Genomic DNA, 18,009 nt, shown 5'->3' with positions numbered 1-18,009 from the left:
GGGACATTGCGGGGGTAGGGGGTGACACAGATGGAGGCACAGTAAGGAGTGGACTGAAAGGCACAAGCACATGGACTCAGCAGTGGGAGCGAGCATGCAGGGGAAAGAGCAGAGGAGGCAGACAGGTAAAGTACAACCAACAATTCCCAACAGTAAACACAGAGGGGCAAACCCATGGAGGGGGAAAAGGCCTAGAGGGCTCAGCAGAAGCACAGTGAAGGTAACAGCACAGGAACGACCCACCTAGAGGAGGAAAGGCGCAAAGAAACATCAGGCAACACAAAGTGAGGCACCCGTGAGAAAGGAAGCCTAATGGGTGCGTGGAGACAGTTTACGTTGAGCCAAGCGTTTGAGTGGAAGTACCGCAACGGCAGAGCAGTTTAGTAGACAGTAATGGCTGCGTCCCTCTCCTCACCCCTTTCTTACCGTACGGTCGCTGATGGTTGCTGGTTGCTGCACCCCTTCGTCGCCAAAGACCTGCGCCACACAACACTGTGCCTTTGGCCTGCGCAGGCTTTGTCCACTGTAAACTGAAATGGCGGGTCAGCCTTTGAAGCTTTTCCCAGCCTGGTTCCACCGTTTTTAAGCTTGAGCTTACCTTGTCTCTCTGTGCATTTGTTCTCCCGGCTCTGCTGGAGACTGTGGTTGGCTTACCCCACACAAGTTTCCCGCTCTTGGCCCCCGGCGGGTTGCAGGATTCCCAATCTGCTCTTCCACACCTCTCCATTCTCTTCCAGCGCTTCGCCTTTGCTACTACGTCTACTACAACTATTGCTCCCAATACCCTCTCTACTCTGCCAACAACCCCGTAGTGGTCCTTTTTCTCGTTTATGACCAATTCTATCATTAGTCATAGAAAGGGGACCAACCCGCGGACAGGGCTGTTTTACTCCTTTTCCCTCCGTAAACACCTTCTTCATTGCAGTGGTTTTACTTTCTTTGATGGCATTCACCTGACAATAATACATAGCGCCATAGGGTATATCTTGGCTCCTTATGGGGAGATTCTCCCCCTTTCTTGATTTTGGTATGTGAGTGAGCCTTTCCTTTGTTAACCCGGGCTTGTGATTCGTCACAGTCTATATGCAGAGCTATTACATTTTTATGAATGTGATGAAGATATGGAAATGTACCAAAATGTCGACCACGTAACTGCGACTTAGCAGTTACAGTGACTTTGGTACATTTCCTTTTGCCGAATCCCATTACTGCGCCTAAGCAGAGTGGTGGGTGTACCCCGTGCTCCTTGGGTGCAGTAACGGAAGTCCGGTTTTGCAGGGGTGTCCCTTGCTTACCATTGTAGTAAGTGAGGGACAAGAAAGTTTTTAAGAAAAAGAAAAAAAAATGAGGACCCTGCGGTGTCCTCTCCCACCCACATAAGTGGGAGGAACTGACGCTGAAGGGATAGCGGGGAGTCGGCAGCGCAATCAGGAGTATGCCGCCGTAAAGGTAAGTAGGGAGGGGGAGCGGGTAGGGGAATGGGGGCCAGGGGATGCGGGCAAAGTGATCTATCTGATGATCACATAGATCGAAGATATCCATGATGGAAAACTTGGACTAGAGGTCCCTTTTCTTTGTTTTACGTTTTGCCCTTATTTGGGTAGATCCATTACTGTGATCAGGCAATATCTGATATTGTGAGCACAAATCTACTCTCGTTTTGTACAATGTGTTCATAAGATGTGAACTTTATTTATATTTCTGTTTTCATTCTTTAGGCCAGATTGATTCTTTAGAAGATGGCAGAAAGCCAAAAAAAAGCCATAAAGATGACGATGAACAAATTGCCAAGTACAGGGATCTCCTCAAAAGTATCCAGCAAAAAGACAAAAAACATGAGGAAAATGACATGGAGATGGAAATTAAATGGGTTCCAGGTAAATTTATTTTGAAGATCTTCAGTATGAATTTCTGCATGAGTTAAATGACTAGTCATTGTTTGGTCTGTTTGTTCGGGAATTGGTGACAGTGTTGAATGAAACAAATAGATTGTCCATAATATCGAATTAACTCTTTGACTGTTGCCACCCTCAACCCACAGATTATTTTGGAACTTGGGGGCTCGTAGAACAGGCACCTAGATAATAACCCCAAAGTTAGGATGTATATAAATGCCCTAGGCATAAAATGGGGCGCAACAACAGGGCTGTATACAGGTTTACTAGCAGAGGAAAAAGTGAAAATAGATTGAGAAATTTGTTTCAAGTCTTTTGCATTGTTTTATGAAGTTACACTTTTTAGTACAAAGTGTGGGGACTCTGTAGTGCAGCTGATAAAGGTTTTTTGCAAATAGTTTTTGTTTTAACGTTTGATTCCTGACCATATGGATTTTAAGTGGGCACAGGGAAAATGAAAAGGTATGGTGTTAGATTGGTCTCCAATGTTTGAGTATTCTATGTTTTTTAATACATTTGTATATTTTCTTTGCTTATGTACGGTTTGTAATTTAATGTCTATTTATTTTCTATATTTCCCAAACAAGAGGCATACTCTTCTGCATAATTAACTTAACATTTTTACATAAGCTTGGTTAGTTACAGTGTGCTTTTTTACAATACTTACTTTGGCATTGTGCGTAAAGCAGGAATTGCATCTCGGGAGGAAATTATGCTAGCCGAGTAGCAAATAAAAGTGATGCAAGAATTTTTGACCTTGTGAATCTTCATGAATTATGAATAGATTCAACCTCTACTCTATGCTTTTAGTGGGCCCAGGACATCTGCATTGGCCATCTTCTTTCTACACTTTGCTGGATGCTCATCCTTTGTGTTTTATTCCCCAAGCCAAAGTTCAATCCATCCTTCCCCACAATAAGGTGTTTACGCTATCAAGTCAAAATATTACAAATGAGGGTCTACATTTCTGGAATTTCTATGTAAAAAATGTTGCCATTCAAACGAATATTTTACTTTGACAATTTACAGGTTTTAAGTATTTTTCACCTGTGAGGTTTGACTGTTCTCCCCCACTAAAATAAGCAAAAACGTTATGTAACTCCAATGACTAAGCCATCAAGATAAAAGAATTATGGACAGCAACTTCATTGCTGAAATCGCTAGCAGCTCTAGCAATCTTCTCCCTCAGGCAGTGTCCTCCCAGACAGTGGAGGGTTGCACATTGGAAACATGTTCTTGCTCATCGGCATCCGACAAGTAGAAAATGTAAAGTAGCATTAGCCTTGTTCTTTGTGCTTGACCTTTTGCCCCCACACATGTACTCTTCTCTACAACAACTAACTTTCTAAGTTCTAACCAAGCAAGAAACATGTAGTTATGCACGTGTAGTGAAAGCATCAAGTACTTGATGTATCCTAGATGAAATCTTCATCCCTGTAATCGCACTGCAGTGCTATCAAATACTACCTTTCTGTCCTACTCCTTGTCCTCTCGGCTTGCTCTACTGGGAGACTACATAATTAGAAATTATGAAGTGGTCAATACTGCTTCTAATGTTTAAGCAGGCTGCAGTTGTTAAGAGGGCACATAGGCTGTGTTATTTTAGGGACATATGTTCCTTTTTTTTAAATTCTATTTTTATAACGTGCCCCCCTGCCCATAGGCCTCATGGTGCCCACAAAGACGAGACCCACAAACAGAACAATTATAAGGAACCACGGTGCATAATGCTGTCTATCGGAACACCAGACTAATCTTTTTTATAAAACAAGTAAGTTTTGACCGCTCTCTTGAAATCAGGCAATCGCGAGATGGCACGTATTGAGGCCGGCAGACCGTTCCAAACATGCAGACCCCTTCATCAAATCTCATACACCTATATTTTTGCAAATTGACACGTGTTTGAAGAAGCTTGTTATCCTCATTGGAACTAAGAGTTCTCCTATACGGAGGAACCCTCAGACGGTCTCTCAGATAGTGGAGTGCATTACCAGATCTACATTTGTAGGTAAAGGTAAGGATGTTATGAGCAATTCTTTGCTTTACTGGGAGTCAATGAAGAGCCGGTCTAGCAGGAGCCAAATGCTTCTTCCAACCCTGACCCCAAATGGCTCTCAGTGCCCCATTCGGAATAGTCTGTATATTTTGGAGATTGGCAACAAAGGTGCCTGCAAACAGACTATTACAGTGGCCCAGTTTAGAATTAACTAGGGCACATGCCATTAAGGATCTTTGTTTCTCAGATAGATATGGTCTAATCTGTCTCCATAATTTGACAACATATGCACATGTAGACTGTGCATAAAGTGTATGCTTCTGCATGGAAAGTTTCAAACCATTCCAGAACCTTTTAAATGCATGTCCTTGTTTTGCTTATCAATACAGTGTAATCGGCATATAGTAAAATTCCCATTTTGCTTCCTCGCAGAAGAGGGGCATCCATATTGCACCTTTCAAGTTCTAATGCGATTCTGTTTATATAAAGGGTGAAAAGGGTGGGGGGCTATAACACAGCCTTGCCTTGTGCCCCTTTCGACCGGAAAGGGCCTTGTCAAGCCTCCACCATTTACCATACGTACCAGGGCATACGTTCCAATATGCAACCTTACATAAAAGGTTTCGCAGAACGCTCAATCGGATCAGGCACATCTATAACTGCTCTCTAGGAATTGAATCAAATGCAGTGCGCAGATCTATGAACACTAAATATAGCTTTTGATTTCTAAGCATTACAAACTTAGCGCAGAGCAGGGTTAGCCTAAAGACCTGATCCAATGGGCCAATATCTGCTCTAACGCCTGCCTACAGATCAGAGTGCACTTTGTTTTGGGACATCCACTCCTCCAGTTTCCTCAGTAATATTTTACCAAAGATCTTCGAGACAGCTTCAACTAGGGAGTTGGGTCTATAGTTTTGTGGGTCTTACTTGTCCCCAGTTTTAAATAATGGGACTGTTTTTGGTACCATCTGGGGGCTATTCATATTGGTAAACATTTGCCTAAGGACGGGCCTCTTACTCCCACTTGCATACGGAAAACATCTGCCGGGGCTTTGCTTCTCTTCTGGGCAAGAATTGCCTCTTACACCTCCTTAAGAGGGACAAGAGGGCATTTCCATTCGGGGTACCAATGTCTTGCCACTGTGTTTGCAACTCAACCTTTCCTTGCAGGTACATTATAAGAAATATAATCCTGTCTTTCCTCTGGGAGTAGAAGCTATCTCTTCTGCGGACAAATAATTTAAAAATGATCCAAGAATTGCCGACAGCCCAAATCATCCCTTTTACTCTTAAATCCAGCGATATGCCCAGATAAAACATTCAGGCAAGAATATACAGACTGCTGTGGAGGACTACTATTGAGTCGCCTTTACCAAAGTGTTTTCCTCCCGAGAACAAAGTGTTCTCCCCCCCCCCCCAGAAACACTGTGCGACAACCCAAATGCACTGGCCCCTATTAAAGTAAAGCAGAAGGCACATGTAAAATACAGCTGTAAACTGCCTGAGTGGCACACCTTGACAAACCACCCTGACTCATTGCATTCACTTTCTTCAGCGTTTGTTAAATCAAAAATATGAGAATGATGGGTGCCTTGACTGCTTTGCCCATTGTCACTGTTATCTGAATCATGGGCCGAAAAGCCAATAGAGGTTTATGACACGTATCATGCAAACGGCAAATTTTGTGCTGTATGATAGTGCTGAAATGCAGTTAATTAATGCATGCACGAAAATGTTAAAAAGTCCAAAGCGCATATTGCAGCCCCTGTAGAATATGCAATTTTATAAAATCCTAGTCACTTTGAAGACTTTTAAAGACATTTCTGCCAAGGCTTTGATTAAAGTTCTCTTATACGATTTCTTGTTCCCGTTCGTCAGGCCTTTAAACCAACAGATTATGTTGTGCTTTCTCCACGAAGCTAAAATATCCAACTGTTCCAGGTCGGCCTCACCCACCTGTCTGTCTCTTTCTCCCTGGATGATCTAGATGCCGAGGGGCCAAACGTTCATTAGACTGCCTAGGATTCAACCCAGGGGACGCCACTGTTTCTTTAGCGTATTTATGGTTGGGCAGATTATTAACGCAGTTAGATGTTGACTTTATTCTCCCCAGCTGTTCAGATCCATCTGGGCATACTGCTAGCCTGGGCATTGCTGGCGACAATTGCGGGATTGCTGACAGGGGCTGGCCGAGTCGCTGACAACGTGGGTCTTTCCTTGCTGGGAAGTTTTGTCTTGTAGGCATTTCCCATCCTGAACTTGCGTTGGCTATGGCAACTCAGCATTTATCGAAGCGCAACTCATCCCTTGCTCTCGACGCATGGATATTACCCAGCTCTCCTTTAATCACTATCCTTCACCTTTTCTCTCGCCTTTCCTTTACTTTCACTTACATACCAACCATAAATATCTGTGGTCAGTATGGAATTCAAGTGTTATGTTATTTGTCCTTTATACTGCTGACATCGCCACACAAGACTCCCGAAGATCCTTTTTTACGTGTAGGAGGCCGTACAACTGTCTGCGTGCTGCGAAAGAGTAAGACTGGAGAAAAAAAGGGAAACAGAAATGTATAGACATAACTCACAACATACAGGGTAAAGAAAACATGCGTGAGTGATAGTGGTCATTGGGACGAGTGTATCATTTCTTTTGTTTTGACAGAAGAATATGTAACATAAGCAGGGACGAGAGCTTCCCTTTTCGGCCAGCAGAGCTTTCATGGTGGCCATTACTTGTAAAATGGTGGTATTATGTTGTCATGTCGTGGCTGCTTCATGGCTTGGAGGTGTGCTCAAGAGTTTCCTGGGAGTTATGGAGGCTACTAACAAGATATTCCTATTGGATCCCCACCTGCTGAGTACAAGAGGGGATTCTGGTAAAACTGAGCCCGCTGACAGAGGTGTCAGATCCAGGAATTGGCTGTGTGCAGAATGAGTGCTGAGGGACACAAATGGAGAGTTTGACGAAAATTATATCCCTCACTATTAACCATAGAAGATTCACCTCGGGTGGGGAACATAGGGGGCTTGAGATAGGCCTCCAGAGTTTAGGATTGCCTGAGCATATTTGCCACGGCCTTCCTTTAACCTATACCACTTGTCAAACTCCAGAATACTCTGTGACAGCCCAGCCTGAGCGGCGAATGTGGCCTTTCAAAGAGTAGACTGTAGGAAGTTGAATGTTTGTGGATAAAAGACTGAACGAAGGGCAAGTACGTCCCAACTGACAAATTCCTGCATATGTTGAAAGCCCTAGAGCACCCTTAAATGTGAGAAGTGCTTGAGATGCGATTGAGCAGTAGTGGAACTTTCCCAATTCCAAATGGTGCTGATGAATTGGCATGATTTCACTGCAGTGCAAACGGAACTCTGTTACCATAGGTGAAGTGGGTTATGTTAGCGCATATGCCAAATATGAATGATGCTGTACTAAGAGATATCCAAAGCAAAGACATGCACTGATGCTCAAAGTTCGTCCAGCGTGTGATTGACTCCTGCCTGCTGTCCCAACAAGAACATAGACCAGCCTACAGCCAGGCACCATCTCCTGCACACGAGGTAGGAGGAAGGCCGGCATCATTAATTGATCACGAAGAAAGCCGATTGCAGAATATTATTGCTTTAATTTGAAAAATCAGAAAAGAAAAAAGTAAAGAAACCAGAGCGTTTCTTTTACCCCTCACGTTATTTTTCAAAATCTCTCCCACATCTCATTGCTGGCTACCATACTACTGCATGGATGAGACCCACACAAGATTCCTGATCTGCAGCCTCGTGCTCCTTAAAAAATGGCTGCCGCCTGTTCACCTCTCTAAAGGCTTACTGTGGCCAGCAGCATCTCCCTCCCCTGTCTGCTGTTTGACCTCCTGCAACTGCTTAACAGCCTATGGAGGACTGGCAGGCTTTAGCCGGCCCACCCCTTCAAGGCCCACCTCCTGGCCACTTTCCCGGCCTCGCATTTCCTTGTTCTTCTAACCCTGTGGCTGACTCCTACCTGCTGTCCCAACAAGAACATGGACCAGACTGCAGCCAGGCACCATATGCTGCACATGAGGTATGAGGAAAGCAGGCATCGTTACTTGATCACGAAGAAAGGTGATTGCAGAATATCATTGCTTTCATTTGAAAAATCAGAAATGAAAAAGTAAAGAAACCGGAGCGTTTCTTTTATCCCTCACGTTATTTTTGAAAATCTCTCCCACATTTCATTGCTGGCTACCATAATACCGCGTGGATGAGACCAACACAAGAGTTCTGATCTGCAGCCTCATGGTCCTTTAAATATGGCCGCCGCCTGTCCACTCCTCTAAAGGCTTACTGTGACCAGCAGCATCTGCCTCCCCTGTCTGCCGATTGGCCTCCTGCAACTGCTTAACAGCCTATGGTGGACCGGCAGGCTTTAGCTGGCCCACCCCTTCAAAGGCCCACTTCCTAAGGCCGCTGTCTGCTCCCCTGTCCGCTACCATGCTGGATCCAGAGGACATCTCTCTCCCCCCTTGCTGTCATGGAGGCTGCTAACCCAAGGTCAGTTCCCTCGCCGGATTCCTCCTTACTCCTCCCCTCCACTGTGTCTCTCACAAAATGTGTATTTAGCTGCCCCCCCCCTTGTTGTGTGAATGTGCCTACATGCCTGAAATTTGTATTTAGCTGTCCCCCCTTTGCTGTGTGATTGTGCCTGCATGCCTGGAAAACCTAACTAGCTGTCCCTTTGCCCGGCAGGTATGGCACACCCTATCCCCCGCTACCCTTGTCCCCCTCACTGGCCTCTCCCTCCTCTGGATGCGGATTGCAGAATGTGTTCAAGGAGGACGAGCATTCTAGATGCCTCTACTGCCTTCACGAAGACAAAACGCACGTGGAAAAGGACTGTGCGTTTTGCAAGAACATGTCGGAGCGGACCAGGAAGGATCGGCGGATCCGCCTCACCAACTGGCTGGAGGGGAAGAGCCCAGCGGTAGGTGAGAAGAAGAAAAGGTCCGAGCGGTCTTCTTAGTCCTTTGAGGGCGCTCCGGCGACAGGGGCCCAACAAATAGCTAAGCACCACGAGTCTGCGGGCACCGGGAGCGCCGAATGGTCGGGCTCCTCGGCTGCCAGGCAGGGTGCGCTTTCACCGACACCATCAACCACCAGCCAACGCTCTGGCTCGGGGAAGAGGAAATCAGAGAACCCGGGTAAGATTCTGGAGAAGCCCCGGTCGATCCCAACGGAAACAGCCGAGGGGGAGCGAGGCGGGGACCCTCCCTCCAAGGTGAAGGCCTCAAGCGCACCTAAAGTCGCGAAGGCCTTGATTGACCAGGCTAAGGCCTCTATCGAGGGAGTCGTGGCGGCCCTGGCGAAGCCTGTGGAGGCTACCCCAGTGGAGGTGACCTCGGGGCCCAGAGTTTATCCTGCCACCGCGGAGGGAATCCTCTTTTCAGCCCCCACGATAAGACCACTGTGAGAACCCCAGTGGAAAAAGAGGGGTGGTCCGGTGGCCATCACGGACACAGATACAGCCTCTGAAGATCCTCAACAAGAAGTTTGAGGAGGTCCGGTCCCACAGGAGGGATCCCGACGAGGCCGACAAAGAGAGCGACGGCGGTGCCGACGAGGTTCCCGTGGAGGCGGAGGATTCCACTCCCCAACCGTCGCGCCCGTCACAGCCGGTACCTGAGCCACGGGACAACTCGGGAGCCATCTTGATGGCGATCCAGGCCTTATGTACAGAGATAAGGACGAGGTTGCCCTTACCCCCAATGGACGATCCAGAGGAGCCTGACCCGTCGAGGCGCCATCCAAGCAAGCGGAGGAGAGTTCACCCCCGCCCTTCCAGCCTTCGCGGCCCTCACTGCCTTCATCCCCTTCCCCTGATCCTAGGGAGGACACGGGAACAGAGACGGCTACGACGGGGACGGATGACGACAGTGGTGACGACGGGATGGGCCTTCCATCACCACCCCTTCGGGCCTCCACGCCCGACAAAATTGGCTCCTTTCATGCCATGATTGCTAGGGCATCCGAGCTCTTCCAGCTCTGCCCCGAAGAACAGAAGAAGGAAGGTTTCCTCTATCAACGGTGTGAGGCCAAGAGGAAGACGGTCCTCTTAGTCCCGTTACTGGATGACATCTGGGACGAGGGGCTGTTGCTCCTGAAGAACCCGTCCACGTCCCATGCCAAGAGAGACAGGTACGAGAAGTAGTACCGGGTCCCGGATTCCACCCCTCTGTGCCTTAGGGCGCAGCTGACCCCGGATTTGGTTGTCTCGGTGGCGGTCAAGAAGAAGGCAGCAGGGGCTACGGCTTCGACTTCAACCTCCCCCCTGGACGGCGAGGGGAAGAAACTGGACGCCATGGGGGGACGGGGTCATCTCGTCGGCTGCGACGACGATTAAATCGGCCAACGCCCTAGCAATTGTGGCCCGCTACGACAGGGAGCTTTGCTTTAAGATAGCTCCTCTACTGGACTTCCTCCCGGACGACAAGAGGGCGGAGGCCCTGGAGATCCTGCAGGAAGGCGAGGTGGCGTCGGACCACGCCATAACAGTGGCCACGGACATTGCCGACACCGGTTTCCGCCAGTTGGGCAACAGTGTGTGTCTTCGACGGCGTGGTTGGCTCAAGGCAACCGATTTCCGCCAGGACGTGCAAACCAGAGTTTTGGACATGCCCTTCGATGGGAATAACCTCTTTGGCAAGACAGTGGACGAATCACTGCAGGCCATCAAGGCCGACATGGAGACGGCACGGGTCTTGGGGGGTTTTGCAGCAACGACGGCCGCCCTTTCCGAATTCCGGAGGCAAGCAAGGTGCCTCCAAAGGATTCGGCGGCGGCTCCTCGATGTACCGCCAGGCGGCCCACTCCTCGTCGCAGGAGGCCTACAGAGGACGCGGCAAGTCAGGAGGATCTCGTTGTCGCCAAGGCAGCAAGGTCGCCGCCAAGCAGGACTGAACCGGCCATAGCGTTGGGGCCCCACCAGAGCACCCCCGGTGGGAGGCCGGCTGGCGAAGTTAGTCAGCGTGTGGGAGTCCATCTCCACCGACCGATGGGTGCTGGATGCCCTGGTCCGCGGGCACACTCTCGAGTTTTTAAAGAAGTGCCCCCGCATTCCACCCGTGGCCAGGAAGGAAAACCACGTCCCTCAACTGCTGCTGGAAGTAAGGGCGATGCTGAAGAAAGGAGCCATTGAGCTTGTCCCAAAGAGGCTCCAGGGCTCCGGAGTGTACTCTCGATACTTCCTCGTGAGAAAGAAGAGCGGAGGTTGGCGACCCATCCTGGACCTTCGTCATTTAAACAAGTACATCAAGGCCCAGAAGTTCCGGATGGTCACCATCCAGCACATGCTGGGGCAGCTGGAGGAAGGCGACTTCCTATCATCGCTGGACTTGGAGGATGCCTACTTTCACATCCCCATTCTAAAAGGACATCGAAAGTTTCTCAGATTCTTAGTCCAAGGACGGCACTGCCAATTCAAGGCCCTTCCTTTCGGATTGAAGTCGGCACCCAGGGTATTTACCAAGTGCCTAGCACCAGTGGTGGCGTGGCTGCGCCTGCAGGGGATCCACGTCTACCCCTACCTGGACGATTGGCTCATCTAAGCAAAGACAAGAGAACTCGCCGTCGGGCACACAGCAAAGACCGTCCAACTGCTCACGGATCTGGGATTCTCCATCAACTTCGCCAAATCCCACCTTGTGCCGTCGCAGGTCGCACTGTTTCTGGGAGCCAAGCTCGACACAGTTGCGCGACTGGCCTCCCCGTCGGAGGAAAGGACAAAGCCCATCATGGGAAAGGTGCAGCGGCTGTTGACCGTGGACGTGGCCAGGGTGAGGTCCATCAAGTCCCTTCTCAGTATGATGTCCTCGTGCATCTTCCTAGTGCGCCTGCGCAGACTGCGGATGCGGCCACTGCAAGAGTTCCTCGACGCCCGTTGGATGCAAGGGCCGGCAGCTTCGAAGACAGGATCTCGCTCAACGAGACCTTCGCCAAGCGATCCAGTGGTGGGGCATCCACACGCATCTGGCGGCGGGTATGGACTTCCATGCCCCAGCACATCAGGAGACGGTGATGACGGATGCCTCCCTGGAGGGATGGGGGGGCGCACACCGGAGATCTCCACGCAAGAGGCCTTTGGCTCCCGGAGGAGAGGTCACTCCACATCAATGTAGTGGAGCTCCGGGCCGTGTTCTGGGCCCTCAGGTCGTTCCTTTCGCCCCTCAAGGGCAAGGTGGTGAGGATCTTCACTGACAACACCACCATGATGTTCTACATCCGGAAGCAGGGAGGTACCAGATCCCCAGCCCTATCCAAGGAGGCGCAAGATCTGTGGCACTGGGCTGTTGCCCAAGGGATGTTTCTGGTACCCTTCCACCTGGCAGGAATAAAGAACACCATTGCAGACTCACTCAGCAGGGATCTGCGCTCATGCCACGAGTGGGAACTGCGACAGGATCAAGTGGATCTGCTATTTCAACAATGGGGCAATCCCCAGATAGCCCTTTTCGCGACGGCAACGAACACCAACTGTCGGAGGTTCGCCAGCAGGTTTCCCGAGCCGGGGAGCATGGGCGATGCCTTCTCATTACCCTGGGACGGCCTGTTCCTGTATGCGCTCCCACCGTTGCTGTTACTGCTGCGACTCATCAACCAACTCAGACGGTCCCGGTGCAGGATGATCCTCGTCGCACTGGTGTGGCCAAGACAGATCTGGTTCCCGGACCTTCTAGACATGTCAGCGTCCCCCCCAGTCAAACTGCCAACGGACGCGGATCTCCTTGTCCGAGAAGGAGGCGCCATCCTCCACCACGACCCGGGTTCGCTGAACTTGCAGGCCTGGCTCCTGCAGCACTAGAGTTTGGAGGGTTCGATATCCCGGCGGACAGCAAGGAGGTGCTTGCAAAGGTCAGGGCCTCCTCGACTCTCAAGTGCTATGGACATAAGTGGAAGAGGTTCTCTGTCTGGTGCCGTGCACAGAAGATTAACCCTCTGCCGATTACGGCCCCCCAGGGGCTGCCGTACCTACTGTCGCTGGCCAAGTCGGGGCTAGCGCACACCTCCATCAAGATACATCTAGCGGCGATCTCCCGCTACACCAGAACTCCGGGGCGATCATCTCTGTGGTCCCATCGCCTGTTGAAGGAGTTTATGAAAGGATTGTACCGATCATTCCTGCCGGTGAAGGCTCCAGCCCCGGCGTGGGAGCTCAACGTGGTGCTGAGCAGGCTCATGGGGCCGCCATTCGAGCCTCTGCATTTTGCACCGTTGAAGTTCCTCTCGTGGAAGACTGCGTTTCTTGTGGCCATCACTTCCGCACGACGACTGGGAGAGATCCAGGCCCTCTCCTGCAAGCCCCCATACCTGACTTTCCACGAGACGAGGGTGGTGCTGAAGACGCACCCCTCCTTCATGCCCGAGGTGCCGTCTGACTTCCATCTCAATGAGCCCTTGGTGTTACCTGTTTTCTTCCCGTCGCCTTCGTGGCCGGCTGAAAGGACTTTGCACTCGCTGGATGTAGCTCGAGCGCTGAAGTTCTACGTGGACCGCACAAAGAGCTTTCGGAAGACATCACAACTGTTTGTGAACTTTGGACCTGTGAACCAAGGGAAGGCCCTCTCGAAGGCTTCCATTTCCAGATGGCTCTCCGGCTGCGTCACTGGTTGCAAACCGACCGTTTCCCGGCCGTCCGAGAGCCCACTCGACCAGAGAGATCGCTGCTACCACAGCCTTCTTGTCTGGCATACCCCTCCTGGACATCTGTAGGGCTGCTACGTGGAGGTCGACGCACACCTTCACGAGAGTCTACTGTGTCGACTGGGATTCCAGGGAGGAGTCCAGGGTCGGCCAGGCAGTGCTGCGCAACCTGTTCGCCTGAAGGTAGGCCTGGTGAGGAGATAAGAGTTGCTTAATGTTGAGTTGATGAAATGCTTAATGTTGAGCCTTGCCACCTCCCGTGGTGGTGCATGTGTGTACTGCTATGTATTCTTAATTCATGAGCATGTGAATCTATGCCAGACCCCATGCTGGAGAAGGAACAAGTTACTTACCTGTAACTGTTGTTCTCCAGCATGGATCTGGCATGGATTCACATGCGAACCCTCCCTCCTACCTCTCTGCGGCTCTTCACTTGGTCCTACTGCCACTTTACGTGCTACCAAATCTGAAGATGGCTGCCAGAGGAGGGGCTTAGGTAGAGGGCAGTCATTGGCTGGGGGCAGTATGACCCAGAGACCAGTGATTGGTTACTAGTAGAAAGACAGTTCAGAAACGAAACTGAAACTGATTTTTTCTTTACCGAGGATTCCCAGCTTGACGACGGGGAATATTCATGAGAATGTGAATCCATGCCAGACCCATGCTGGAGAACAACAGTTACAGGTAAGTAACTTGTTCCTTTTCTCCTATTCCCTACGGCACGAGTACGCCTTTCCGAATACGAGGGAGAGTCTGTAGTCCATGCGGTAGTCACCGTAGTGAAGTTAGCAAAAGGAGGGGTTCCCAAGATGGAGCAGCTGTGAAGCAGAAGGCGGGATCAGGAGGGAAGTTGTTTTGGTCCGAGTCGTATCCTGGGCAGGTCAAAACGAAACCAAACAGGAGGCAAAGGAAGTCCGTGAAGCCTAGCAAAGAGTCAAAGCTGTTAGATCAATGCAGACAGGAGGGCAGGACGTAGCATAGTCTGAAAGCAAAGCAGAAGGTTGATACACAGCAAAGCAATAGAGTGCACACAAGAATACAAGGGTGCTTGATGATAGCAATCAGAAGCAACGCACTTTGTGAAAAGGGCAGTACCTAAACTACCAGCGACACGTGACGTTGCAACGTACGCCTTCGGGGATTCGGCATCCGACATTCTGCATTCCAGCATTTCCCTGGCAACCCCCAGCTGGAACGCAATGCAAACTTCCAGGCAAGTGAGCTTGTCGGAAACCATGAAGCGGACCATAACGGTGGAGAAGCATATCGTCTGGATGATCGTATGGTACGTGTGGAAAAAGAACGTTGAGCCTTACTAGAGGATTGTGCAGCATGTGAAGCGTCTGAAACAGTTGTATTTTTCGGGACTGAGGAGGGCTGGTGTATCCTGACAAATAGTCACTGTTTGTTCCGCTCCTCTCCCCTCCCTCACCTATTGTCTATGCCCTTGCACTATCAGAAATGTCATCAGTCCTAGTACAATGGTCACTGTTTGGTTCCTCTCCTTCCACACCGCCCCGCAGCCCCCTCCCCTACGCTGCCTCTCCTATTGTCTATGCATCTGCACTATCAGAAATGTGTCAGGCCTAGTACGATAGTAAATTACCCATTCTTGTTGTCTCAAGAATGCTATTGTATTTTCCCTTGCTCCCTCCCCTGCCTTGAAGCGCTTTGAAACACGGGTATAAGCTCTATACAAATAAAGTATCATTTCATAAATAAGTCATTACACAGAAGTATACAAAATATGATTCCAGGATAATTTACTTTGATCAAATTAAATGTATTGACTTGTGACTCTGCAAGCAGTTTGTGCATTTGATTTGACATGTTTAGAGGCTGTGATTGTTGTTCCTTCTAGGTGACTCGGTTTGCTTTAATGCATGAATCGAAATGCAAAAAGAATGTGCTCTGCCAGGGTCTCTAGTGTGTTATATTTTACTTGTCCACCGAGGGGCAGTGTGAGCCTGCTTAGTTTCATGCCTTCACTTTCAAAAACACATGACGACGTGTTTTCTCAGATAAAACAAAAGAAGGCACGTTGCTCTTTAAGCCCATGTACCCATGCCTTTTATGGGCTCTTATGTTCGTTAATTTACAGGATGTGACTTCAGCAGTCTAGCGCAGAGGTTTGACGTCCTCAAACCCCAATTTCTGAACAGCAAATCAATGGTAGTATTAAATTGTGTGGAGTTTAGTCGTCTGGCCTAGCATCTCTCTTTGAAAGCGCCTCCACACCTGACCGTACCTTGACAAATCGTAACCATGACTGGCTAGCAGATTGTATATATCATTATTTGTAAGGAAACGTAATGTTGGCATCTGTCAAAGAATTGAAAATAATATTTTGTTTTCCATGCTTTCGTATTGATGGCAAATATGTGCGATGCTAATTTCGGCTGCACTTTGAAGTGTTGGCCGTGGCTCACACAGGTAAGCCAGGAACAAGATGTTTATTCATCAGCAGACAGACACCATGGCCGCACCGACACTGAGCCCCACCAACTGATAAAGAATGTGGGTTCCATTACAACACTCCCCGCCCAAACAATCTCATTGTGTAATTACGCTTTAAGTATCCTTGTACCTTGTTGCACCCAGTTACCTAAGGGTTCGGTGCGCCCTTCAAATCGATAAACAAACAAACAAAGGGAAACCGGGAGAGGGACAATAACTGTCACAATATGGACTTGAAGAAATGAGCCACTGATACAGAATGATAACAAAATGACTGTATGGAAAGAAACCCCATGTGAACAAATGGTATATGAAAAGCAAAACTCAATAAAACTCATGGAAAGTAAAAGACAGTACTCAATCACACCTTTCCAGAGATAATCTCTCAGCCTGACCTGAGGCAACCTGATCCTTGGTGTGTGACCCTCGTCACCAGGGTTGACCCCGCCACCGTACTTCAATCCTGGACCACAGGTTCTGACTCTGCCACAACATCTACCACGCCACACTCACCACCCGAAACCACTCCCTCATTGCACAAGTCATCACTGCTTCCTGTCACAACGTGAGCCGTGTGTTCACCCACAGGGAAACTCAAATGAGGTCCAGAAGAGTACCCACACGTCTCATGCACCAACAGGGGTGCCCCGATCTGCACCAGAATTCTCCTCTTGCTCCACTGTGGACCATCATCCAGAACCACATACTGTGCCCCCAGCTTCCCCACCTTGTGTGGAGACATATACACGCTTCCCCCCTTGGGGACAAATCTGGGTTTCTTCATTTGCACACAATCAGCAACCTTCACTTCAGTTGACTGTCTGTTCACCTGCTGTGACCTCTACCTGCTCCTGGCGAGTACATACTCTCTCCAACACCTCAGACATCTTCACCTCTGTGAGCACCCCACCCCTAAGGGCAGCTGGCCCCAGTTAAGAACCTGCTTCTCCAGCATGGGGTCTGGCATGGATTCACATGCTCATGAATATTCCCCGTCGTCAGGGTGGGAATCCTCGGTAAAGAAAAAATCAGTATCAGTTTCGTTTCGGATCTGTCTTTCTTAGTAGTAACCAATCACTGGTCTCTGGGTCATACTGCCCCCAGCCAATGACTGCCCTCTCCCTAAGCCCCGCACCTGGCAGCCATCCTCAGATTTTTACCGCACGTTCAAGTGTTGGGAGTCCTCGTGCTATAGCTCTCGAGCTTTTACTGTGTTTTGCACTTTTTCAAAGAGATTTATCTCATTTTTCAGTTTAATCGAGCCTCAAGCTCCACTGTTTCTACTTCCAAAACAGGTCCCCGTTGATCGGATTTATCTACGCCCCTCAAGGGTGAAGTTTTCGTCGAGTTACGCTTCTTGGAGGATTCCAGAAGTTTCTGAGGCCTACCTCGTGGACGAGAAGAACATGGCCCAGGAGAAGGGAAGCTCGACTCCCGGCAAACTGCCCTGGATGCAACCTACAAAATGTGTTCAAGGAGGACGAGCATTCGAAATGCCTTTACTGCCTCCACGAGGACAAAATGCACGTGGAGAAGGACTGTGCGTTTTGCTTTCACATGTCGGATCGGACGATGAGGGATCGCCGGACCCGTCTCTCCAACTGGCTGGAAGGCAAGAGACCAGCAGGTAAGAAGAAGAAGAAGTCCGAGCGGTCTTCTAAGTTCTGTGAGGGCGCCCCGGCGACGGGGGCCCTACAGGAGGCAAAGCACTGCGAGTCCGCGGGCACCGGGAGCGCCGAACGGTCGGGCTCCTCGGCTGCCAGGCAGGGCACACCTTCACCGACGCCATCAACCTCGAGCTAACGCTCTGGCTCGGGGAAGAGAAAATCCGAGAACCCGGCTAAGCTTCTGGAGATGCCCCGGTCGATCTCGAAGGAACCGGCCGAGGGGGAGCGAGGCTGTGACCCACCCCCTAAGGTGAAGGCCTCAAGCGCGCCCAAGGTGGTGAAGGCCTACCCGGCTAAGGCCTCTATCGAGGGAGTCGCTGCAG

At 49.8% G+C, this 18,009-nt stretch overlaps 1 protein-coding gene across 2 annotated transcripts in view; it reads left to right on the top strand.

Moving 5' to 3' along the window:
- Positions 1 to 18,009, top strand: part of ESF1 (ESF1 nucleolar pre-rRNA processing protein homolog) — a 906,650-nt gene that overhangs the window by 319,218 nt on the left and 569,423 nt on the right. For both annotated transcript variants that reach the window (XM_069608338.1, XM_069608339.1), the window contains exon 9: positions 1,719 to 1,877. In XM_069608338.1, the coding sequence (XP_069464439.1) occupies positions 1,719 to 1,877 (159 nt within the window). The remainder of the gene's footprint in view (positions 1 to 1,718; positions 1,878 to 18,009) is intronic.

Source organism: Ambystoma mexicanum, chromosome 4q (assembly GCF_040938575.1).
Source record: "Ambystoma mexicanum isolate Mex_15411 chromosome 4q, UKY_AmexF1_1, whole genome shotgun sequence".
Lineage (NCBI taxonomy): Eukaryota > Metazoa > Chordata > Amphibia > Caudata > Ambystomatidae > Ambystoma > Ambystoma mexicanum.
Note: the sequence above shows the minus strand (reverse complement) of the source record. Positions and strands in the feature narration are given on the sequence as shown.